The sequence below is a fragment of the Cyprinodon variegatus genome, unplaced genomic scaffold (genome assembly GCF_000732505.1).
Source record: "Cyprinodon variegatus isolate N-32 unplaced genomic scaffold, C_variegatus-1.0 Scaffold2029, whole genome shotgun sequence".
Classification (NCBI taxonomy): Eukaryota; Metazoa; Chordata; class Actinopteri; order Cyprinodontiformes; family Cyprinodontidae; genus Cyprinodon; species Cyprinodon variegatus.
In genome coordinates this window covers 1-24,360 of record NW_015152482.1, presented here as the reverse complement: position 1 = coordinate 24,360, position 24,360 = coordinate 1, and the positions used below count along the sequence as shown (strand labels likewise).

The 24,360-nt window shown below is 36.3% G+C and overlaps 2 protein-coding genes across 3 annotated transcripts; one reads left to right on the top strand and one right to left on the bottom strand.

The window, feature by feature from the left end:
* Window positions 1-1,636: 1,636 nt before the first annotated feature.
* dda1 (DET1 and DDB1 associated 1) lies at window positions 1,637-7,489 on the bottom strand. 2 transcript variants are annotated; one of them, XM_015405168.1, is made up of 5 exons: window positions 7,153-7,489; window positions 6,662-6,742; window positions 4,253-4,304; window positions 3,544-3,605; window positions 1,637-3,207 (listed from the first exon to the last, which is right to left on the bottom strand). In XM_015405168.1, exons 1-5 carry the CDS (start codon window positions 7,159-7,161, stop codon window positions 3,100-3,102), a joined length of 312 nt encoding a protein of 103 aa, XP_015260654.1. In that variant the 5' UTR covers window positions 7,162-7,489; the 3' UTR covers window positions 1,637-3,099. The 2 variants fall into 2 exon arrangements, with proteins under 2 accessions (XP_015260654.1, XP_015260656.1); XM_015405170.1 differs by having other exon boundaries at window positions 1,637-3,204.
* Window positions 7,490-9,201: 1,712 nt separating this feature from the next.
* On the top strand, window positions 9,202-20,689 carry abhd8 (abhydrolase domain containing 8). The gene is made up of 6 exons (XM_015405167.1): window positions 9,202-9,300; window positions 15,857-16,206; window positions 16,282-16,660; window positions 16,879-17,049; window positions 18,764-18,980; window positions 20,457-20,689. The coding sequence occupies exons 2-6, from the start codon at window positions 15,867-15,869 to the stop codon at window positions 20,685-20,687; spliced, it is 1,338 nt and encodes a 445-aa protein (XP_015260653.1). The 5' UTR covers window positions 9,202-9,300; window positions 15,857-15,866; the 3' UTR covers window positions 20,688-20,689.
* The last annotated feature ends 3,671 nt before the right edge of the window (window positions 20,690-24,360 follow it).

Below are 24,360 nucleotides of genomic sequence, written 5' to 3'. Positions count from 1 at the left end.
GGGCGTTTCGTGGTTCCTCAAGTGGGTTTCAAGGAGAAGAAATCGGTAGAAAACATTTTACCTGCAGGAGAAGACAGTGTTTGGTAAAGGTTTTAAACCCCTTAAAACTTTTTTAACTTTAAACCACGATTGTCTTTTACTCACATCCTAGGTCAGAGAAGATTACCCAAATTATTAATTTTTTTGTCAAACGGCAAGAAAAAAAATTTTCTTTTAGTTTCTTCACTCAAATGTTTCCGTACACTAAGATTATTATGCCTTTTTGATATATTGGGAAAACACATCTGCAGGCTTCTGTTGGATTAATTCACAAACTAGGTCAGTTGAAGGCACACTGCAAAAACTGCTTCCTCTGTTGGATTGAGAGAAAATTAAAGGAAGTTATCAAGAGATACCTGAAGGTCCTACTTTCATGGATATATTTGTTCAGGAGGGAGGATAGGTTCTGAGGCCCAGATGTGAAGGTTTAATGGTGTGAGGTCTAACCAATAAGCATGCTGAAGCTGAACAGACTCCACTGGAAACGCAACTGTCAAGTCGTCCATAAGAAAGGACAGAGGAGGCTGTACTTTAAAAAAGCTCATGGCCTTCAGTGTTTGCAGCAACACTGGAAAAAAAATCAAAATCTAGATAAGTAATTTTTTCTTAAAATAAGAGTTTTTTTCTTGGATTGAGGAGGTAAAAGAGACAGTTTGCCGATGGAACAAGACAATTTACTCTTAAATCAAAACATAATTGCATTTTCTTATTTTAAGTGCATATTATCTAATTATCTTATTCTATGAGTAAAAATACTAATTTCGTTGGCAAACTATTTACCTACTCAAATTTAGGGTAAATACACTTAATTTACAAAATTTTTTACTGATTTTATATTGATGCATATCTTTTGTTGTGGAGACTGTGATCTTTTCTGCCTTAATCTGCAGAGTTAACAGCATCAATGACAATAAAAATGCTGGAATAAAAAACTTGAATCAGAGCAAATGACTTAAAGAAGCTAAACAAGCTAAAAAGAAGGCCATTTCTGTTTTAGGAGCTCCTATATATCCTCTGGAGATGATTTCACACAGAATTCTTCATAATAAAAGAAGAACTGTGAACATCGTCTAGAAGACAGTTAAACAACAACAGTGTCATCATTCAAAGGGTTCTCCATGTGTCTGTAAGACAGCTCCATTACATTAGACCCTGCAAACAGTTAACATCTTAAACTCATTACTGGAGCATTCATTTTCTCTTTGTGATCAAATAAAAAATTAATGAGTTACATTGTCAGGAAATGCTGGACAGACATTTGTCGATCTGAGTGGAAGAAATCAATTCTTTACTTCAAGTGAACACAAACCAAAGCTAAATATGATCAGAAAAAAATAACTTAAAATATCCTAATGTGTGTAAAAAAACAAAAAGAAAACCACACATTTTGGGTTGTAATTTGACCAAAAGAAAGTTTGAATTATCCTGCTGCATGATATAATGATACTGTATAATCATTAAATAAGAGTAGGACCAGAATGTTCTATGCAACCATGTATTATTTATCAGATCTCAGTCCATCATGTTCTTTCTCTTTACCCAGTTCCATGAGATCTGACTTCTTATGGTTGGTAATAAGTACATGTTAAAAACAGGAAACAAGTTTCAATCAGGCTTTATTTAAGCAAAGCTTAACAGAACATCTGATCAAACACACAGTATGGGAGCAAGGCCTAGGGTGGAGCTGAACAGTCTATCAAAGCAGAAGCATATGTTTTATAATTAATAAAAAAAAAAAAAAAACACTGGAGCTGTACACTGCTGCATCGGTGGATAAAAGATCAGGAAAGTTCAACATGACTGCCGGGCAGTGATAAGAGCAAGTAGCTTCATTGCAGCGGTGGAGCCTAAACCACCAGTATCAACTGAAAGCAGGACTGGGACTGAACGCTACTGTCCATGCTTGATGTGCGTTATGTGGCTGGAAACAATAAAAGATCCCTTTCAAAAAACAGGCAAATCTGGAGGACACCTTCGAGCCACGGCAGCTGAGGGGATCCGACCCACGATGAGCAGTTGTAAGGCCTCTAAGCTGATACAAGACGTCATCACAACCCCCCCTTCAGTTATGCAACATAACATCCAGCAGTTAAAACAACAACATGCAAGCGAGATAACATCCACTGGGTTGCATCTTTTTCTTGTTGTATCCAGGGGTATGTTTTTATTTAGTGAAACACAAACTTGTTCTGGTTTTATTTATTTAGGGAAAAGTTAAATAAAGCGCTCTCCACCCATCCTCTCATGTAATTGGATATTTTTATTACTATCTGTGCTGTTAAAGGTCTGAATATATCCAAATTCCTCCCTCTAAGAAAATCAACTGCTGTCTGTAGCCATAGTTAGCAAGATGCTAGATTTTAAAATGCATCTCAGACACATTAACACCCTAAACCCTACGAGCAATGGTCCCAGAATATACAGCACACAGGAATATATTCACAGATCTTATATGGGGGAGATTTTGGAAGAAATTGCTCCTCTTTGTGCTCTTTGTCACAGTGCATTCTTTATTAGACTGGGTTTTTAGGGATGCTGAAGCGCCCCCCAGTGGCTAAAAAGTGGGCAGTGAAGCAGAGTGGGCACTGCCGGCTGGCTCAACGACAAGTGGCAATAAAATTAAAAGAGTAAGAAAATGTTCATATGGATCATAGAGGACGCTGCAGGTGACAGAACTACATGTTTATCTCTTAAAGTAGAGTCTGACCTTTCCTGTCCAGTCTATCTCCATTTTAAATCTACACACTCAATAGTCGCTCAGGTCAGGCATACAGAACACACATTCACATGCATACAAACACTTACAGGCGTTCTGGCTCACATGGAGCGGAGTCAACATGTTCGGACTGTCAGAGCCAAAGTAAAAAAAAACGTACATTTAGATGGATTCTGACCCAACCTTAACACAGTCAGCCGGGAAAACCCTGATCAGTGCACCTCTTTTCACAGCTACCACGTTTTTATTCGGGTTCACCCAACTTTTCTGTGTTCATTGCTTCACATTGGCTACACCCTGGATGTGCACACGCATCCTCATCCCCTCACACACGAACACACACTTTATGAATCCTCATTCATCTCTTGGCTGTCTGTCCTGGCGATTTTCCTCGGAGGTGCTGGGCTGTCCGCTTCGCCTTGTTCCTGTTCCCTCTTCTTTGCTGCATTCTGCTTAAAAACAAAACGTTTTAGAAAGGTCGGTACAAGGAAGTACCATGTTGGAGATTTTTTTTTTTTATTTCGAGAAAAAAGTCGTAATATTATGACAATAAAGTCGTAAAATAATGAATATAAAATTGTAAAATCACAAGAATGAAATTGTAAAATTACAAGAATAAAGTCATAAAATTACAAGAATAAAGTCATAAAATTACAAGAATAAAGTCGTAAAATTACAAGTTTACCCTAGTACTCCGTCATAGTACAAGTGATTATCCAGCTACCACACAACAGATATGAGAGTCTGTGATGTAATTAAGATAAAAAAATAATTAAGAAAGGAATCACCTTTTTGTCCCACTGCTGATGCAGGAAACGCAGGAGGATGTTGGTTTTCTCTGTTACAATAACTGTAACCAACAAACATATGAGATAAACAAAAGAGCATGGTGGTTAACTTTACACAGTTTTAACTACTCACAAGGAAAATAGAATATCAATAATATAAAATCTTAATAAAGACACAGACATCAGAACTTCAGTCCCGTTTCCCATTTGAAAAGTAGAAGGCAATAGAATGCAGACTCCATCTAACCTAATGTGCTTCAGCAAAGATATATGCAGATATTTACAGAGCAGTAAATGTCTTTTTAAAAGGCTTTATGCATAGAATAACTGCTACTATAGATATATACAGGTTATTGCTATGTTTTGGTCCAGAGGCTGTGGCACCTCGCAGAGGACAGGAAGATTAAATCTATTTACTGGGCTATCGGGGCTTTCCTGATGTCACCTGTACAAACTTTGCATCTACATTTTTTCTTTTTTTTTTTTTCTTACCCCTTCCTTTCGCATGTTTCCTACAATTTATTCTACAAACCCACAATCTGACCTTTAAGTCCCTAAATATCCTCAGTAGCTTCTTTTAAGCAATATACAACCAACAAATTACAGCTTCAAAGTCATTAATTGTGTTGATGCTGTTTATACTCTGAACATTAAAGTCACCAAAGTCCAGGCAGTTAAAATAAATGTGTGATGTTGTGGTTGTACTCACTCTGTTCAGACGGATACTCCCTTGTGGGAAGGTAAACAGAGGGCCGTCGATTCTGTACAAACAAAACAGAAAGAACTAAGAAAGTACAGTAAAGACTTTGTCAGATTTACTTCATTCGTTCAACAGTTTTTATCAGAGAATAACTTCTTCTATATTCAGTTTCTCAACAAAACTACATCTAAATTTATAACATGCATTAAACAAATTTTAACTTCAAATCTATTAATAATAAAGATAGATTGATGGTTAATGAACAGAATCTCCTTTCCCTCAAACTCATATGTTAACAAGCCTTAACAATGATGGTTGTTACACAGTAGATAGAAAAACAATTGCAACCCAATGACTGTGTGTAGCAGCGGCAGCTGTTTACTGAGGGAAATATGGGCAGTTTCCCAGGGCAGCATCATTAGAGGTTTGGGGCACAAATGCTGCAGAAAAAAACAACTATATTCCTCAGTTTCCCCTTGGAAGAGTTTTATATTGCTCTTGCCTTTGCAGATGCTGAGGAGTTAGCTCTCCAATTAGGGCACTGTGATTTATAGAATGCAAAAAAACGACAAACTAACACCCAAAAAAACAGACAAAAAGGAATTCACTTTAAAATTTGGATCACTAATATGAGAGAGAAAAGCTATACGTATGGTCTGATGTAATTTGCTACGTGCCTTTTTCATTCTGCCACAGCCTTCTGTACTTGTTGCTACCTGTTTAGGTGGAGCTGTGCTTGTGTCTTCACAAAAAAGGAGAAAAACAGTTTGCATATAACTTTGTCAGCAGACAGCTGACTGGACCCATAATTCATCGTGGGAGTTCATTTACATATTTAGAGTCATATCAGAAACAGGCGATGGAAAAGCAAGCCGGTGTGAACTGGTCTCACTTGCAAAGAGTTGAACAAGGAAACAAATCAGTAGCATTGTGCTATCATTGAAGATTTCTTTATGTGTCATAAATAAATGATTTTACAAAATCTGGAAAAGAGTTAATCAACTTTTTTGCCCTTCATATCATACTTAGAAAACTTGCAGGTAAATAAACCCAATCATAATGGAAAAATAAAATGTTGGTTTAAAAAAAACAAACTATAGGATTTTAATTGGCCCTCTGCTTTTAGAGTAGGCCTTATATGATTACCTGCTAGGGGCTGTAAGGCACCTCCTCACATCAGATAGGACAATTTATGATTTTTGCAGTGACCAGGTTATAGCTGCATAACAGAAGTTTTCATATAATATAATTATTTTTGTTTCAGTGATTTCAGGAGGAAAGGAATTCACCAAGAGGCTGAGGACATTGAAAAAAAAAAAAGTATCGTTGTATTAAAGAGGGGGAAAAAAACATAGAATGATGCATCCAAAATATAACATGGCAATTATTAGTCACAGTGATCTCAGCAATAAGGCTCAATGAAAAAATACAGCAGCTCTGCTCTCCTTCCCTATACTCCAATGGGTGGGTTAATATATCCAATTAAAAAATACCCACACATATCTATCTGAACAACATATGGATAAAAAAAACTGTAAGAAAACTGTATTTCCAAACTTAAATTTAATTTATGGCTACTATAATTCTTTATTTATGAATTAACTACCTACTGTTAGTCATTTTGTAGTATAGCAGCTAAAGTCTGTGTACGTATTAGATACTGGGGATGAAGGTTAAAATTTAAGTTTTATTAGGAAGGGTATCTGCAGTAGAAAATCTAAAAGCGTTGTAATGGCTATATAATGGAGCAGCTAAAAGAACTCACCTGCCTCAGCCTGCTATTGCTGCCAAGTCACGGCTAAATGTAGTACTGCCTTAAAATCTATTTAGTTGCTTTTACAGTAAAAGCTCATCCTCCATCTACATTGTTGAGTTACAGCCACTTACTGCTGCTGCATTTAGCTTAACAGCAGCGAACAAACCCATCATTACATCACATTAGTAACAACACCTATTATTACTAAGAGCTCCTTGTTATAACCAGTCATGTCTTATGAATTTTCCCATAATCATAGCAGATATGTCACATCCTTCCTATTAATAATAAAGTTTAATTTGGTTAAACTGCAGATTTGTGTAAAGACTCTGGCCTGATATTAATTATTACTGATAAAAAAAACTAACCCTTTTCTAAGACTCCTGTGTAATTATAACAAATAAGAGATTAAATACAGAACAGGGAAGTTCATCAAGAAAGTTAAACCTGAGGAAATTTTACAGAGAAAAACAACAACAGGGACCTTTAGAGATCTATTGTTTAAAATGTGGGGGATTTTACTTTACTAGTGTAATTACGGGGATGCAGAAAGCTGTGGTGTTACTTTACTATAAGACCATTTATTACCACTTCTACATTTTCAATTAATCATTAGATCTAATTTATCTTTTTACACCTATGTAATAACAGAGGCTACTTACAGATGCTTTGCAAACTGAGTCTGCGTGGAATCTGCTGAAGTTGCTTTTATTGTAAACTGGGAGTCCTTTCAAGAAATCAGCCTGTGGGGAGAGATAGGTCATGGTTATAAAAATCATATGGATCTTTACAGGTCTTTAGACTTTTATATAAACTCCTTTACTTTCATTTAGTTGAAATGTGTAACAGGCGCCTTTTAAACTAGTTATTTGAAGACATCAATAAGATTTTTAGATCAAAGTTTATTTCTCATCGCCTCTTTATAAAACCCTAGAAAGGTAACGGTGTTCAGCTGCCATCTCTGAATCGTTAGCTGAATTGGTTCACTCTGTATCAGGCGTAGTTGAATAAAAATGCCGGTTTGGCCTGAACCGAAGCAGGTGTGGCTAAAACCCAGCTAGCAATATGCTACATTAAACCAGAGCGCTATCCCAACACATTCTCTGTATTCGAGCTAAAAACGTAAACAGCAAACGTGTTGTACAACAAGTACCTTCTCCATGATGACGACGGCAGGAATGTGTAACGTCGACTCGCCGACCAGGAGGCCTGACTCGGTGTTTGTTGTGCTGCTCGTAATGCCCGCAATAGCTAACAGGCTAGGCTAGGCAGCTAACCAGACGGATTTTATAGGAAAAAAAGAACTATCAGCCTTTACATAAAGCCTCTGGTGTCCATATTTAGACATATGTCCAGGAATTCACCAAAACTTACACAGCACTCACACAAAAAACAATCCAAGTTGACATTCTATAAGCTCGTAAAGCTATTTACATACAACCCCTTCGGCTAATGTTATAGCTGAATACCAAGGATGTTTACGTAACCACGCCCACTAAGCGGCTATTGGTTAATTTTTGCATTGAAGTGACGACAGCTGAACCTGACAGCCAATCGGAATACAGAGCTCAACCTGCCGTGTTGACGAGCCTCGTTTCCGACAGGATGAGTAGTGATGGGAATTAGGTTTCTTTTATGGATCCAAATCGTTTGGCTCACATACTTAAAATAGTCGACTCGACTTAAATGGCTTTAGAATAATTCTGTTAGCCTATACACCACAGAATAGCTTACCACCGAAACACATTGCAGATTTGGTGTTAGTGTATCAATTGCTCAGACATCTCAATCATTTATGCTCCTCTAATCTGGAATAATCTACAATAAAAGTTTAAAATCTCTGAACCCTCAGTTTATTTAACTCCAGATTAACAATTTATTTGTTAGAATGTTTTTTTCACTGTGCTATCTAAACATTATGAGTTTAACTGTAGTCCAACTTTCTTTTATTTGATTATAAATAATTCTATTAGTCATTTGTATGAATATCTTATCATTTTAATTAATAATTCCTATTCTCTAATTATTTAAACTCAGTAATTGTGTATAACCTCTGTACTAGTGGAGGGCAATTTTCATTGCTTTCCTGTGTTTTTTCATGTACAACACTTTGAAATGTTATTGTCTTGCTAAGATGATCTTGCCTCACCTTGCCCCTAAAACTGCACCCTTTAGACACTTTCACATTTAAGTATGTTAAAAACATCAATCTCAATGTGTTCTTTTTCCACATACTAACACAAAATAAAAGGCAATAATTAAATAAGTAAAACAATGTTTTCTCAAAGACATTTTTAAAAAGCGTGGTATGCTTTTCTGTTTATCATATCATATCATATCCTATTATAAACCCTGTTTTTTTCCAAATCTTTTCTATACTGAACAGTATGGGGAGGGCGGCCTAGTGGTTAGGGAATTGCACTTGGAATCCAGATGTTTTAAAATCAAGCCCCACTCCCACAGACTGCCACTCTGGGTCCCTGAGCAAAGACCCTTAACCCCACACTGCTCCCTGGGGGCCACACAATGGCATCCCCTTGCTCCCCAAGGGGATAGGTTAAATGCTAAGAGTGGATTTCTTTGCTCTGTACTTTTGACAGTGTATTGACAATACTTTGTATGTACATATCTCATTTTAATCATTAGCAACACTTGAAAAGTTGTTGCTTTAATTTTTTTTTAAACTTATAGCTGATCAGATGTCTTGTGGATACAAACATTTTCTTAAATTTAAATTTTCAGGTTTGTTTTTGTTTTTTCTGTTTGCAACTCTCATTTGGGGCCTCTCAAGGACCTGGTCCCTGGCTCTTGAGGAGAGTGGGGTATAACCTGAACAGATCACACGTCAACCACATGGCAGGCAACATTTTACTGCGCCCATATTCTAAGAAGTCTTTCAAATAAACAAATGTAATCCCACAAGCCGTTGGAACCATTCCCCTCTTTCACCAGCAGGGGGCAGCTAATCCCATGCGTAGCAAAGACTAGAAGCAGGTGGATTTAAAAGCCGCTGATGCAGAAGAGGAGTTCTGGAGCGTTTCCAGCGCCTTCTTTGATGTCCCACTATGAAACTAGAGGCCTGGAGCTCCTGTCTGATATTTTGGATTTACCTCTGGTGCTTAGGAAGACTTTGTCAGCTGGTACTGGTCGGTCGCCGTATGGTGGCTCCCAACAGGCCAGTGAAATCCAGAATAAATTAGATTATTGGATTGGCTACAACAGATTATAGCGTCCATGCTTCATAAGAAAAACGGCACCAGTTTGATCATAGAAGGTTTCATTAGATAGTGCCCTGATGAAGGTAAGATTTCTGATTCAATTTAGTTTTATTTTTGTTTTATTACTAGATTGCATTATTTTTAAGTTTTATTCAACAGTGCCTTTTCAGCATACCAGATTTGGGGCCATTCCAGACACGCAGATTATTTTACTGTTTCTTTAAATGAAATATTACATTTGATTTTATCATTTATTTTTCCTTTAGATAGAGATATTTCTTTATTTCTTTTTGCTTAAATTACATCACTCTGTTCAAATGGGATTCAGTGTTTTAGGCAAATAAATGGGAAAACACTCACACAACACTGCAGCTATATTTATTTCTCAGAATATTCTTTTAATCCAAGATATTGTTTGTGTTTTAATACACTTTTACTATAAATAAAAACAAAAAAAATAGTCTTAAATTCAGTTAAGGACTTTCTTGTAATCTAAAATATCATAAACAAACTCATTTTGTGTTATTAAAGTTTTACTTAAAGTAAATTGAAAAACTTGGTATTACAGTTTGTCTGAAAAATGCATTTCTGAACTTGAGTGAACTAAATTTAATTTTAGTACTCAATCTTTTGTCAACAATGTAACTAAACATATCAGTTTATTGAACATTTATGATAACAGTAAACAGAAATAATTATTACAACTAGCATTGTTTAATTGATTTCTGGTGACTTTTTACAAATCAGGTTTACATCACCATTGAGGGAATTGTTGTTTAACTGTTATGTTGCAGTCTTTGCCATTTTCCTGGGCACCAGAGCTGTGATTGTGTGTAACACGTGGGATGTTATGTCATAACCTTTAACAGTCAATGACAGCAGTAGCACTGCAACCAAAGTAAAACACATGTGTTTTAGTTGCAGGGAAATTTAAAGTTTGGAAACAATTCTTGAATCTGTCAGCATGTGAGACTTAAACTGCCGTAAAAGAACGGCAACCATGCAGGCTACCCTGAGATCCTGAATCAGTGACAATGAACCAAATTTGACAGAGAGTTACCCTAAGAATACCAATATTGGGGAGGCAAAACTCACAACAATCAGATTTACATAGTAAAGCCTAACAGAAAAATAAACACTTTATGCAATGCAAGCCAACTGGTTGATCAGGATTGGTGCTAATTTGACTGGCTTTTTGTGATTTGCTGGTTCTGTGGTCTCACTGAAACCTGTGATCTTCTAAAAAGTCCAGAAGTTTCTTGGGAAAGAGTCTCTTCAACTTGTTGAACTGACTGTTTCTCCACAACTTATGAACTTTAAGTAGAGTTATCTATGTTCATGTATACATCAGATAGAGTTTAGGTTTCCTTTGCTTTTCCTTGATTGGATTTTCTTTTTTTGGGGTGCTGTATGGCTGCTAGTGGGGTGGTGGTTAGCTGAAGCTGCCCACTAATCCTGAAACAGGCACTGGATGGATGGATGGATGGATGGATGGATGGATGGATGGATGGATGGATGGATGGATGGATGGATGGATGGATGGATGGATGGATGGATNGGATGGATGGATGGATGGATGGATGGATGGATGGATGGATGGATGGATGGATGGATGGATGGATGGATGGATGGATGGATGGATGGAATCTACAAGGGAGTCATCAAGCATGCTTTTAATAGATTTTGGAGAAAAGCAATTTTTGCTGCAATGTGTTTTGCTCACAGTGCATATAATACTGTGGTCATTATAATTCTGCTTATCTCAACTGATGACAGCCTAAAGGTAGCCTCTTCCTGTCTGGTGGGAGATGTCAGTCCAGATTAGAATAATGTGTTTCAAGAGAAACTGATACGATATTACCTAGATACCTAAACATTCTGTTATTTGTTTATGGACAGAGGGAAAAGATTTACAGTATCTGCAATAGCTTCCTTCTCCCAATGGTAAAGGTTTTCAATCTGGTAATGCTCTTCCATATTCTAGCTGGAAAATATAAATAGAAATTAGTGTAAATAATGTGTAGATTTAGGGCTGGATGATATAGCCAAAGATTATATCATGATAAATTTCTTGAATTTGGTCAATCCAATATAATTTCAATGTCATTATATTAAAGAGCCTTAGAGAGATTTCCAAGAATGCCCAGAACATATGCATATACAAATGTATGACAAGCATTTTGCCATGAGTATAAAACTCCTCCGATATACAATTTTATAAATATTTGCCTTAAGACACATCAAACTTCATAAAAAAAAAAGGAACATCAGTCATTGACAAATGATGTATTCATACTCTAATGTATTGAAATATCACTGAAATTAAATACAATTATACTTTGATATATATTGAAATATTGTGCAGGCATATTTAGATTGATTTATATTTTATTGACAGACTGTTAAATGAAAAGTTTAATGTTTGTTTTTTTTTCTTTTTTGCAACATCTTTAAGTTAAGGCAGGAGTGACCTTCTTATGGATTTTTTTTTTGTGGCCCTGGTGTGCAATAAAGAATGGGACACATTTAGCTAAATTAACGCTCTTTGACCGTCTTAATGCAAGAAATTACTGATTGATTTATCTTTAGTCAAAATCCCTCCCCGGCTTTCAGTTTTCATGAAACACCCAGGAGGAGTTATCCATATCCTACTGTAGATGCTGAGAATCGACACAACACATTTCTAGATTAAGGAAAGAGACAACATATCTCACTGGAATGCTGAAGGAAATATTTTTATTTTATTATTAAACAAGCCAAACTTGCAAAACACCTACATTTTTTTAGATGGATCTTTTATTTATTTTTTTTTTTTTTTACACACCTTGTTTCTTGCTTAAAAATATTGGTGAGGTTTCTGTAATTAAATACTGTAAGCTAACAATACTTTTAACTTCTAGATTCTGGTCTAATTAAAAAATGATTGGACACTTTAACATCTTTAACAGAAATAGTTAAAGATATCAGATATTTACACAAGTTTCAATGAAGAAGTATGGTCACAAAGACACAGCTGGTTAACTTAACATTCAAAAATAGAGACTTTGGCTCCTTTTCCTCTTGTTTCTTGTAAAACAAGCTTATCTGTTTAGGATTCCCCACACTACACAATAAGCCTGTGCAGACTGAAAAAGAAACAAATTAGACTGCAAAGCAGTAAGGATGCTTCACACTGTGTATTTAGTCCCCAAATAAAAGCAGCAGGGAAAGAGAATAAAAATGCAGCAACTGAAACAGCAACAAGGGCATCTGTGACTCTTTTTTCATCAAGATGAGATGGAAAGATTTGTTGTTTGTACTTAGAGAGAGTTTAATCCTCCCAACAGGGAGGTAAGATAATGTCACCAGCAAACACTTGGAGACCATACTTGCTGCTTCTGTGGCTGATAAATAACCTAAATAGATCTGAGCTTTATAGGAGACTGAACTGCACTGGGTGCATGTTTTTTGAGGGGATATTAATCAATAAACTAGTGAATAACCTTGAAAAAGAAGCTGTTAAAGCCGTTTCTGATGTTGTTTGCTGGAGAAACATTACTGTACAGAAAACCACTACAATGTATGTACATTTTTAATTTGATCTTATTAATATATGATATAAACTTTTAAATGGAGTCAGGATATAGCTAAGTAAGTGAATGTTCTTTATTATGATCCAAAACTAACTGATAAGGTTGTTTGTTGCCCTGTAGGTTTGACTGAATGTTAGACAGAGGATCACATGGTGGATAGCTTTAACTCAGGGAGCTATAACTGTCTGCAGCTATTTATATCTTTAAATGCTGCCGTAAGAAGTGATGCTTAGAAAATCACAAGGGTTTCAGTTGTAAACAGATGCCGGACCTGGAAGTGAAACCCAAGCTTTGCTAGGTTTATTATATATGATTTCTAAAGATGAACAATCTTTACATTGTAATTTTACATTTTGGAAATATATCAGAATATAGTTATAAAGAGATTTTATGTGCAGAATGTATACACAGAACTTTAAACAACAACATATAAAGTCTACTTTTTTTTGCATGCTTTGACATTTTCTAATTGCAACCTCCAATTATGATGTGTTTTATTGGTGTCTAATGTGTTAAAAGTTACGCAGTTGTGCAAAGCAGTAGGTAAACAACCAATGCTTTCAAACATTTCTTTAAAAGTAGCTGTGTGTTGCTTCTATATTCAGTGGTTATAAGTCAATACTCACAGTTATTTATAAGAGTTTGTCTCTGCCAGCAAGCTACCCTCATTAATTTGTCTTCATAAAATAGTTCTAGTTCAGTCTGGATGGAGAGAGATGGTGAACAGGAAAGTACAAGTCTTGGCGCAGATTTGCAATTAGATTTTAGGTTATGTTTTCCTTGTCCTGCTACTTTTGCCTTATGGGGCTTGTCAAATTTGTTATTTTAATTTATATGTTATTTTCTAGTGTATTTCTCTTACATAATTGGTTGTGTTTTGTGTTAAATTTACCTTTATTTACGTACTTTTAGATGGGTTCCCTCAGTTTCTTCCTCGTATTTTTCCTAACTTAATCATTTCCCCCTCAGCTGGACCCTTTTGTTAATTAGTTGATTGCTTGCAACTGTTTTTCCTTATTCTTTTTCTGCAATTTTTTTTTTTCCTGTTTTAGCTGTCAGTCAGCTTTGTGTTTCCACACTTGTTCATCTGCCTCAGTATTTCATTTAAGCCTTTTATACTCACAATGCTGCTTCCAAGTCTGCATTTTGGTTCAGAATTGCAGATCATGAATGTTTTAATTTCTGGACTTTGACTAGGCTACTCTAACACATTAATATGCTTTGATCTAAATAGTCAGAGTTTGTAAGATTCATTCTAACTAGTTGTTTTAAATAGATGTACAAAGAGGTAGAGATTACTGTATGCTAAAGTTGGGACTGTCTTAGTCATAAACTTAAAGGAATAATGGAGGATTTTCATTAATTTTTTAATAGACCCGCCCTCTCCACTTTTAAAAACAAGGCACATGCACAACCCTGTACCCGCTTCTTTGAGGGAACGCCTATTAAACGCGTGCAAAAGCATACATTTCTCCTCGTGCACACCTCGAGGATGTTCTTTTTCCAACTTCTGTTGGAAAAAGAACATCCTCCACTATACCTTAAACTCTCAATTTGGTTAGAATTTCCACCTCCTGACTGAAACTACATCAACATCCTTAGATGAAATAAAAGGTAGAAAACACCTTTAAGTCTGTTTGTTTTGACCCAATGCAGAAGAACCAGATGATAAATAAAAACTAAATTTTATTATGAAGACAAACTTTACAGCAATGTCATCAGGAGAAATGGAGATTAAACTGGGCTCAACCAAGCAAAACATCAGGGAACAAAGAAAAGCAGGCAGATTAAATGTAGCCATTTACTGTAAGGGACACTGAAGCCAGGTGAGTGTCATCAGGGGGATTTTTGATCAGCTGAGGGAGAGTATTGAGTAGAGGGATTAAGGGAGAGTAATTTATAAAAACAGAGAGCACAGCCAGCCATTGGGGACAGACCAAGATGAAGCAAAATAAAAAAGGAACTTAATAAAGGAAGAGAAAACAACCTAGGAGAATAAACCAAAATGCACAGAGGGATAAAAATGAATAAAGAAGAAACCAAACAAAAAGGTAAAAACTAATTATGAAGAGCTAATCTAAGATAGTTAAGAATTAAATTAACAATTTAATTAAATGAATATCGAAGGAGAAAAATAATGATAAATGACATTACCAGAACACAAACAATAAAACTAACAAAATCAGAGGCCCAAACGAACCATGACCAGGGTATTCAAGCACAGGTCAGGTTCTTGGAATTTGTATCAATAGTTAGTTGGTTGAAGTGCAGTTTGGTGGTCTGATGGGACAATGTTTCAAAATGCACATCAGAGCTGGTTAAGGAGGGGTTAGATCAGGCACGTCAAAGTCGACCCTATGGGGGTCGCTTCCCTGCAGGTTTTGGTTTCCCTTCTTCAGAACAGCTGATTTCCTCTGATAGCTCATTAACAAGGTTTTGCCTGTAATTTTTTCATCAAAATTAGCAACTCTGAAGCCAGTAAACCAGGATAGCCATCGATGATCCACTTTCAACATGCCTGGGTTAGCGTAAGGTAGCATTAAGCTTCTGAAGACTCAAACCAAAATTAAAACTGCTGCCCAGACCTGGCTGTGTCTGTGTAAAAACACAAGTTTAGGTTCATTTAGCCATTTCCAAACAGGATAATAATAAATCATCCAAACAGAATTAAGCCAGAAGCTTGACAGTGGCTAAAGAGGTTGACCCCTAAATGTTACTTCAGGGGTTTGCCAGGATATTATATGAAGGGTGATTCCAAATCTCAATGGATTTATTTTCTGGTAAAAATAGAAGTTAAATAATAAAAAAATAACAATAACATTAGAGGGACTGTATTTTTGTTTGAGCTTGGTATTATATATTTGACAATGTATGAAAAGGAGAAAATTAACTTTTAATTCTAAATTATTCACCTGATTTTTGCTTTGTTAAAACCTGTTTATATGATATAACCATCCTACAAAGGAATATTTAAATGTTTCAAGGCCCAAAATGAATATGCCTATGTTAGATGTAAGGGTTTGACTAATAATAATAATAATGTTTTCTGTGACTGTTTTCTATTCAGTCTGGCAGCCATGCTGACCAGCTTTATTGAAGGCCTCCTCTGTTGCCTCACCTCCAAACCGGCCAATACTGTGGTTCCTGTAGAAACCTCTGAACCTGCAGACGGTTATGAGTTCGTGGAGGTGAAACCGGGCCGTGTGCTGCGGGTTCGACACATCATCCCTGATAGACCAGTGGTGGAGGAACCCTCGCTGGGTGGGATTGTGAGCTGCAAAAGAAAAATCACGGTCTACAGGAACGGACAGCTGTTCATTGAGAACTTGGGTGAGAGGGCGAGTGCAGAGCTGAAAACCTGCCAGAATGGAGAGACTGAACCCAACAGCACTGTGGAGGTTGAACTGACAGACTGCCGTAAGTCTTCACCTCCTGTAAGCATCCCAGAGACACGGTCAGACTCTCTCACCGTTGGAAACAACGGGGCCTCAGAGACAGGATCAGCAGGAGAAACACCTGCTGCAGGACAGGCTGAGCAGACCCAGCAACCCCGGAAACGGAGGAGGAAGCCGAAGCGCTCTGTGGTGATTGACTGTGAGAGGAGGATATCCAGCTGCAAAGGAACACATGCAGACGTAGCTCTGTTCTTCATCCACGGGGTGGGGGGGTCTCTGGATATCTGGGGGAGCCAGCTGGACTTCTTTTCCCGACTCGGGTACGAGGTGATTGCCCCAGATCTGGCAGGTCATGGAGCAAGCTCATCTCCGCACATAACTGCAGCTTACACCTTCTACGCCCTGGCTGAGGATATGAGGCTAATCTTCAAGAGATATGCGAAGAAGAGGAACATTCTCATTGGACATTCATACGGGTAGGCTACAAGCTAAAGCACTTAGAAACAGGAGAGAGGCAGAGAGAGATCATCCATGCAGTCTCAGGATATTGTTTATGGAAAACCTTTTAAAAAATTCAGCATTTATGTAAAAAATAACCCCACCAAAAGCACAGTTATGTTTAAAGAGGCCATAAGATGTCCATAGTGTCTCTTCCATTCCGTATTATAACCTGCAGTTTGTTCCCACTCTCCAGCGTGTCGTTCTGTACGTTCCTGGCTCACGAGTTTCCAGACCAGATTCACAAGATGGTGATGATCAATGGTGGCGGTCCAACAGCTTTGGAGCCCAGTCTGTGCAGCATCTTCAACCTACCCACCTGTGTGCTTCACTGCCTATCCCCACTGTTGGCCTGGAGCTTTCTCAAGTGAGACATCTTTTAATCTGTGTCCTCTGTACATATTTAAGGTATCTTATATGATTTGTTAACATAGTTTTAACACCTCTATGGCATGTCTGTTATCTAAGGTTTGATTTATTTTTATGTAATGCATGTAGACGTTGGTGCTTCTAAAGATAGTGATCAGGTTTATTTCATGTTGAAATTAAGCAGATTTAAGTTAAATGCAATTTTTTTAATTTCCCAAACATTTTCCCTCTAAAATAAAACTAATATTAATGTTCTGGAGTGAACCAAACAGAGTATCAACTGGAATCTAGAGAATCTGTGTAGGGAGCTTTAAGTGAAGGCTATTATGGTTCGTAGATTGAATTGCTTAAATAAAGTTAAGATCAGTGGCAGCGATTGGAATGAGTGATCATAGAAAATTGTATTTACAGAAAAACTAAGAGAAGGTCTTTTAATAAATGGTTGAAGAATCATTGGAGCAGTGAAGATACATTTGGTTGCAGCTCATTCCCTGCACGTCCCAATCTTAAAGACAGAACAAACCAAAAAGTAGCTAAAATAGAAGTTTCGGTAAAATATTACAAATGATGGCTTAAAAGAGCAACTTTATGTATGGGGCATGGAAGTGGCTGTATGAAGATAAAGCAGGGCTTAGGTCATATCTCTAGGCTTTCTTTTCCTGCCCAGTCAATCAGCTTTGAAAGGAATTATTAAAGAAGACATATTTATAAAACCAATCCTTGGAGTGTCTAACAGAAGCCAACAGGTCTCCCAACCCCAAACACCTAGAGCATAATAAGTTTGTCTGATGCATGGTCATTAGATATTTCTTAAGTGATTGATGTAGATTTTTTAGATCATGCTCATTTTACATATGACATATATTTTATAATATTTTTGGTGATGCCTGTCTCATGTTCAAGCAATCACACTTTTAGGATGAATGAAAAAAAAGTTTATATAATCCTCATAGAGGGAAGAAAACACTATGGCTGCAGAAGCTGCAAAATGTGAAAACCTATTCAATTACAGTGACGGTTTGGTAATATAATATAAAGGGATAAACTCAGTGACTTATTCTGGGATTCTTTGTATCTTATAGCTGTAACTTGTAAATGCTTCTTCTCTCTTCGGAGTTTCGTCCCCCATAGGGAGCTCTACTTACTCTTTTTCAGGGTTAGCTACGGTAAGTTTCTCTTTTGCAACACCAGCTACCATGTTCCACTAGGGTTTTCTGCATTAAGACAGCTGAGTCTGTATGATGACAGTAAGTTTTGTGTGATAAAGTCTGAGAGGGCCATCCCTAGCATCATGTTGTGTAGGTGATTTGCCATAGAAGGTACTGTTGCACAAAATTAACTGTACAACTAAGAGATATCATTATTTGGTAGTACCAAAGCGAACATCTCAAATTAAAGTTTGTTGGCAAATATCCACATAGTAAATGACTCCAAACTTATTCTCAATTAAACTATTGAGAAGCATGTGGAAGGAGACAAAACATTTTAACCGCTTCATGCAGTTTAAAATGTAATTCTAAAAAATTCCAAACAAAATGCATGTAGACTAGTCTCACTACCAATGATAGAAACAATTTTGTGTCCTAACTGGCCTATAAAAGGACCTGGTTACTCTCACGTCATGCCAAACTTAAAGCTGTGTTTTGATGCACAGTGTATTGACATATCTGTCTAGTTCTAAATCAGATACATTTCTGATTCTGCCTCTGCAGGGCCGGCTTTGCACGGCAGGGTTCCAGGGAGAAGCAGTTGCTGAAAGAGTACAATGCCTTCAATGTGTCGTCATTTGTGTTGCGTGCCATGATGAGCGGTCAGTACTGGCCTGAGGGGGACGAGGTTTATCATGCCGAGCTCACTGTGCCCGTCCTGCTGGTTCACGGCATGCACGACAAGTTTGTCCCAGTAGAAGAGGACCAGCGCATGACTGAGGTATGGACTGATCCAGGCACCGAGTACTGAACTAATAGAGAGACTGATCCTGGTAAAGTTAGGTTTTCAGTTCAGTTGATTTATATACAACACGTCATCTCAAGGTACTTAACAGAGTCAGTCCAATCAAATCATACAGAGTGGTAAAAAGTTTCTCTATCGCAGATTTTCAGAACCTACTTGATGGTTATGCTAATCACAACACTAAATATTTCAGTTGGCTGCAGCTCCAGCAGGATGTATCTTGAAATCCAATTGCACTTTTTGCAAAAGTTTAGTTAATGCATGTACTTATTTTATTTTATTTTATTTTTTAAATTCTATTTCTGTCATCTATATAATTGTTGTTTTTGCCAAGAAACCCCTTGAAAATTAGATGTGTTCCACTGAATTATCTCTGTGAAGTGCCTTGACATGCCATGTTGTTAATTGGTGCTATAAATAGCACCAGTCAGCCTTCTACCGAGGCTAATTGTTGGTTCAAGGAGCAAGAAGTCTGCATACAAAAGAACGTAGAAGCATTGATCCATAAAAACTTTCTCTGTTAGAAAAGGTAACTGGGAACCAGCTACCTAGGTGGCCCTGTCTAGAAAATAAACACCTAAGCGACAAGCTCTGAGCCAGTGTTCACATAAAATGATGAAAGGGAGCACACAGTTACAGTAAAAGCTGAGCCCATAGCTATGTCTAGGAGAAAAACAAGACTAAACACTGAAAAACACAAACTGGTTGACCACAAACACCCAAAGGCAGACAATAAACATGTGGAAGAAGGTGTTCTAAATGGATGACAGCAAAATGAAAAGCTGCATATCACCTTGAACATACCATCCCCACTGTGAAACACACTATTGGCAGCACCATCATGCTATGGGGAAGCTTTTCTTTAACAGTTGGATGGGGTTATGAAGGGTTGGATGATGCTACAGGTCATATCCCATACATATCCTTTGAGTATTTTTGCTGTTCACAGATAACTATTTGGTAAAGAAGTGGAAACTCATGGCTGGTTCATCCTATAAAGTGCTTTATTCTGTTGGTCTATCACAAAGAATCCCAGTAGACTGCATTGAAATGTGTGGTTGTTACTACAGTCTTAGGAATCCTACATGCCAATCAGATCAATCCTTGTAGTTTCTAGCTTTGGGTGTTTTCTACTTTAGATTGTTTTGTTCATTTTTCTCAAGTAGACTAGGATGTCATTAAGGACCTAAACACTGTCAAAATGACAGGCACAAAATTACATATTTTAACCACCTTTTACCACATGTTTAAATTCAGAAACACAAAATGCTCCATAATTAGCTGATCCAGTAATGTTTCCTTTACACATTAAAACATAATACCATAATATAGCTAAAACAAGTGGAGATCATGTTACTGAAATCTGGCTAGTGTTAGGCCACAACATTCAGAGTTGTCAGGTTTCATCAAGAGCATTGACTGCAACTGCTGCTTTTTTTTTTTTTTCTCCAGATTCTTCTAATGGCGTTCCTAAAGGTCTTGGAAGATGGCAGTCACATGGTGATGCTGGAGTGTCCTGAGACTGTCAACACACTCCTGCACGAGTACTTCCTCTGGGAACCAGTAACACTTCCACCGCCAAAGAAGGAGCCCAAAACCCGCCCAGAGACCGCCAAAGCCCAAACAGACAACATCATCCCTGAGCCAGCCAAGGTCAGGCCTGCAACAGCCAGGCAAAACTAATCAAACCAAGAGGAATCAGACTAAAGAATTGAAATGATCAAGGTTTAAACATGCAAATTGTGTCTCAGAGCTGTGTGTGAATGGAATATAGAGCCAAATATGCTGATTTACCTGAACCTGAAAACCTCTAAAGGAAGACAGCCAGGAGGCATGCTGGTCAGATGTCCAAAGCACCTCAGCTGACTCCTTTCAATGCAGAGGAGCAGCGCCTCTTTCAAGAACTTCTCCTCAAATAACGGAGCTCATCATCCAATCTCTGAGACTGAGTGCAGACACTTTGTAAAAGATCATCTCAGTCTCTTGTATCCAGGATATTATTTATAGGAGAATTTTTGAATCTTTATTCCATAGCTATAAGAGAGACAGAGTAAATATAAGAGAGATTTACTTCCTGTGTTCTTCTTTGCCACAACAAACGGAAGCAAAGTCTGAAAAATACAAAGCAGAAGATTTTCAGCTTGATTAAGATGTACATTTTTTAATCTGTTGAATATTTTTGCACCATCACTAATTGCTTGTAAAAATATGAGTTGGACATGTTAGTACTCGCTTGTCATTACTGAGATACGTATGAGTATTGTTAAAAAGGATGCTGATCTCAGGAGAGAAGTGAAAGTAAACCTGCAGCTTTATTAGATTGTGTCCAGTCAACCATATTTTAATAAATAAAGCTTTAGGAAGTGAACTAGCTGAGGATTTTTTAAGAATTTTAACCTTTGAAAGATAAGGTTACAAATCAGTAAAGTGGTGCTTTTTTATAGCGTTCAATTTAAATGATTAAAAAAATTAAATATTCTTTTTAAAGCTTAAACACAAAGCCATTTTTTTTTCTGTCTTCACATAATGTCTTCACAATAATTTTATATTCTATATTTACCAAATGGCTTTAACTTTCATGATAAAATGTATATCCTATGGACATGTGTTGAATAAAAAAGTTAAACAGTTGTCTTTAAAATCTGGTTGGATTTTCAAATACTTTTCTTTTATTGAACAGCTATTCATCGTTTACAATTAAATGTGGAGGATTCTGCAGTTTAAGCATGTCCAAGTTTTTTTTCCTATTATTATTTCCTATTATTATTAACCTGGACCAGTCATGGTTATTGGCACCCCCTGGTGGAGATATATCAAGCCTTAAATGTAATATAGTAAATGCCCTTCAGTGAGCCTAATGCATGTTTGTGTAATTCAGGAAATTATGAAAGAAAATATCTTCTCACTTAAATGTATAGTGGAGGATGTTCTTTTTCTGGGTGGATAATCAAAATAAGTGGTCTTCTTAATTGTCAATCATTCTGGTGATATGTTTACATAACGCCCCCATTTTAAATGACATAGTGAGTCTGACATAGTGAAAAAATTGCATATCTTCTTTTGAAAGTAAGCTTGTATTAGTGATGCAAACAGCAACTTTTAAACAGAGCGTGCACGAGGAGAAATGGGCTCATGTACGCTCTTGCAAATGTTTAATACGCATTCCTTCTATGGAGCAGGTACAGGGTAATGCATATGCTTTTTTTTAAGTGGAGAAGGAGCGTCTTTTCAAATATTTGCAAAAATCTTCCACTATACCTTTAAACCATAAATTAAAGGATGGTAGAGGAGTTAAAACAAGTATCTTAAGGTCACTGTTGAAGGTCAAAGTATGCCCTGTGATTCCTAGGTATTCCATAAGAATAACATACTTTCTAGCTTTAGTCACATGGGTTAAAACTTTCTGGTAATCTTCAGTTTACCTTCTTAAAAATGAACTAAGCATGCAGTTCTTTCATCAAACAAATTAATTTGGTGAGATTTTTAACAGAAGAGGTTAAGTAATAAAACTAAAAAAGGCCTTTTTTTATGAAAATAGGTTTTTATAAGGTTTTTAAATTATTTTGGGCTCTGAAGAAAAAATATATACGGTACTTTTAATTCTCAATATAAAAAAAAAGAATTTATATAATTTCTTATTTAAAAGACTTGTTGGATTTAGCCAGGTTTAACAGATTAAAGTAAATCTTTCCCCAATGAATGGTAGAAAAAGTTGCCATCTGTATTAATAACTTGTGCCGGAGGAGCAATATTTCCATCATATTGGAATTGCAGTCAGTCTATACATTAGGATATATCTTTACCAGGACTGCCAATAATTATGATGGCGGCTGTATCTTGGTCAGCATTGCACATGTTAGCAGCACTTTATTCGTAGTATAATGTGAAATCATATGTAGGTCTATACAAAGATGAAAAGTTGTGTGATCTAGGAAGCAGCTTTACTTTTTAAAGTAATTATTCCCAATGTTTTATACTCTTGATTATTTATAATTTATCTCCTATGGTGTCTTTCACAAAAAAAATCCTGATTTTAGCAAAAGATAGAAAATGTTTGTGTTAGTGTCCTAAGTTAACACTTTTTATGCTCATAGGGTAAAACACCAGTGTTTGTAATCTAAACTAAGCCAAGAGTTTAGTTTAGAATAAATGTTTTTGCAGCATGTTGTCCATATCAAATATTTCTAAGGTCTAAAAAGAATTATAACAGCTATCACAAAGGTATTTAACTCAGTTCACATGACAATTCGTCATTATTACATTCCTGTCATTTATGCTGCATTTTTTAAACCCTTACAATCTTAATTTTTTTTTTTATTACTAATAAATTGCAAATATTATTTGTGTAGTTTTTGATGTGTTTAGTCAGGGAGTGTGCTTTTATATATTGTATTTAAAGGCAGGTAAGTTTTAGATTGGTATTGAACATGTTTTTTTTTTTATATATAAAGCAGCTTTGATCAGAAAAAAAAAACATGCAGCTGTTTGATTGTCCTGAAAAACGAAAGGAAGCAGTTTTCTCTTGTGTCTTAAACATTTTAACTGTTTGCCTTTGACGGTCGCAAACTGATTTCAAAAGAGAAAAAGTATTAAAGTTAATAAATATGTATTGTGATTTTTGGGATCTTTTTATACATTTTTGTGATAGTAAAATACATTTTTATCAAGCTTGTGTGGGATTTCTCTTTGAAATTAGCCTATTCTGAGTTTATTCACATATTTACTGACCAGAGATAAGCTATATTAGTGTGCATAAATGAATTGGTCAGATAATCTATAAAAAATATGTCTGAATTTTAACTTTGTATGGAGTGATCTGTTTTTTACTGATATAAAGGAATAAGGAAAGATGTTATAATTTTATAATGTATAATTTTGTAGGACCCATATATATTCACAATAAACACTGAAATAGATTATTTAAATTCAAACAGCTATCACTAGAACCAACAAGTGCTGATAATCTATTGGATCATGCTTTAATAATTAAATAATTTCTTATAATTGATTGATATTCCAAAAAAAAGACAAACAGAAACGACTGATTAAACACGCTACAATGACATAATTCTGACCCAGAGAGCAAACACTAAAACACTGCTCATTAACTGATTTAATGTCGGAATGTTTCAAGCATTTGCCACTCAGACAACTAAACAAATTGGATTTATCAGCTCCTGGTTTCTAATAAATCAGTCGAGGAAGAAAACAACAATTTCTGCTTCAACATCCACTTTTATCCTTTAACTTTGAGCATCAGAACCATGAGAGTTAAACTCAAAAAATCCCTTATTGTGTCAGCTCATACATCCCCTTTAATCTGCAAACTATGGACATAAAGAGCCCGCTTTAAGGA

Coding starts and splice junctions, on each gene's coding strand:
- abhd8 (XM_015405167.1), top strand. CDS start 15,867: ATGCTGACCAGCTTTATTGAAGGCCTCCTCTGTTGCCTCACCTCCAAA. Junction 16,207..16,281: donor GGTTGAACTGACAGACTGCC/GTAAGTCTTCAC, acceptor ACGGGGCCTCAG/AGACAGGATCAGCAGGAGAA. Junction 17,050..18,763: donor TTGGCCTGGAGCTTTCTCAA/GTGAGACATCTT, acceptor CTGCCTCTGCAG/GGCCGGCTTTGCACGGCAGG.
- dda1 (XM_015405168.1), bottom strand. Junction 4,305..6,661: donor ACTCAGTTTGCAAAGCATCT/GTAAGTAGCCTC, acceptor TTGTTTGTACAG/AATCGACGGCCCTCTGTTTA. Junction 3,208..3,543: donor ATCAGCAGTGGGACAAAAAG/GTGATTCCTTTC, acceptor TTTGTTTTTAAG/CAGAATGCAGCAAAGAAGAG.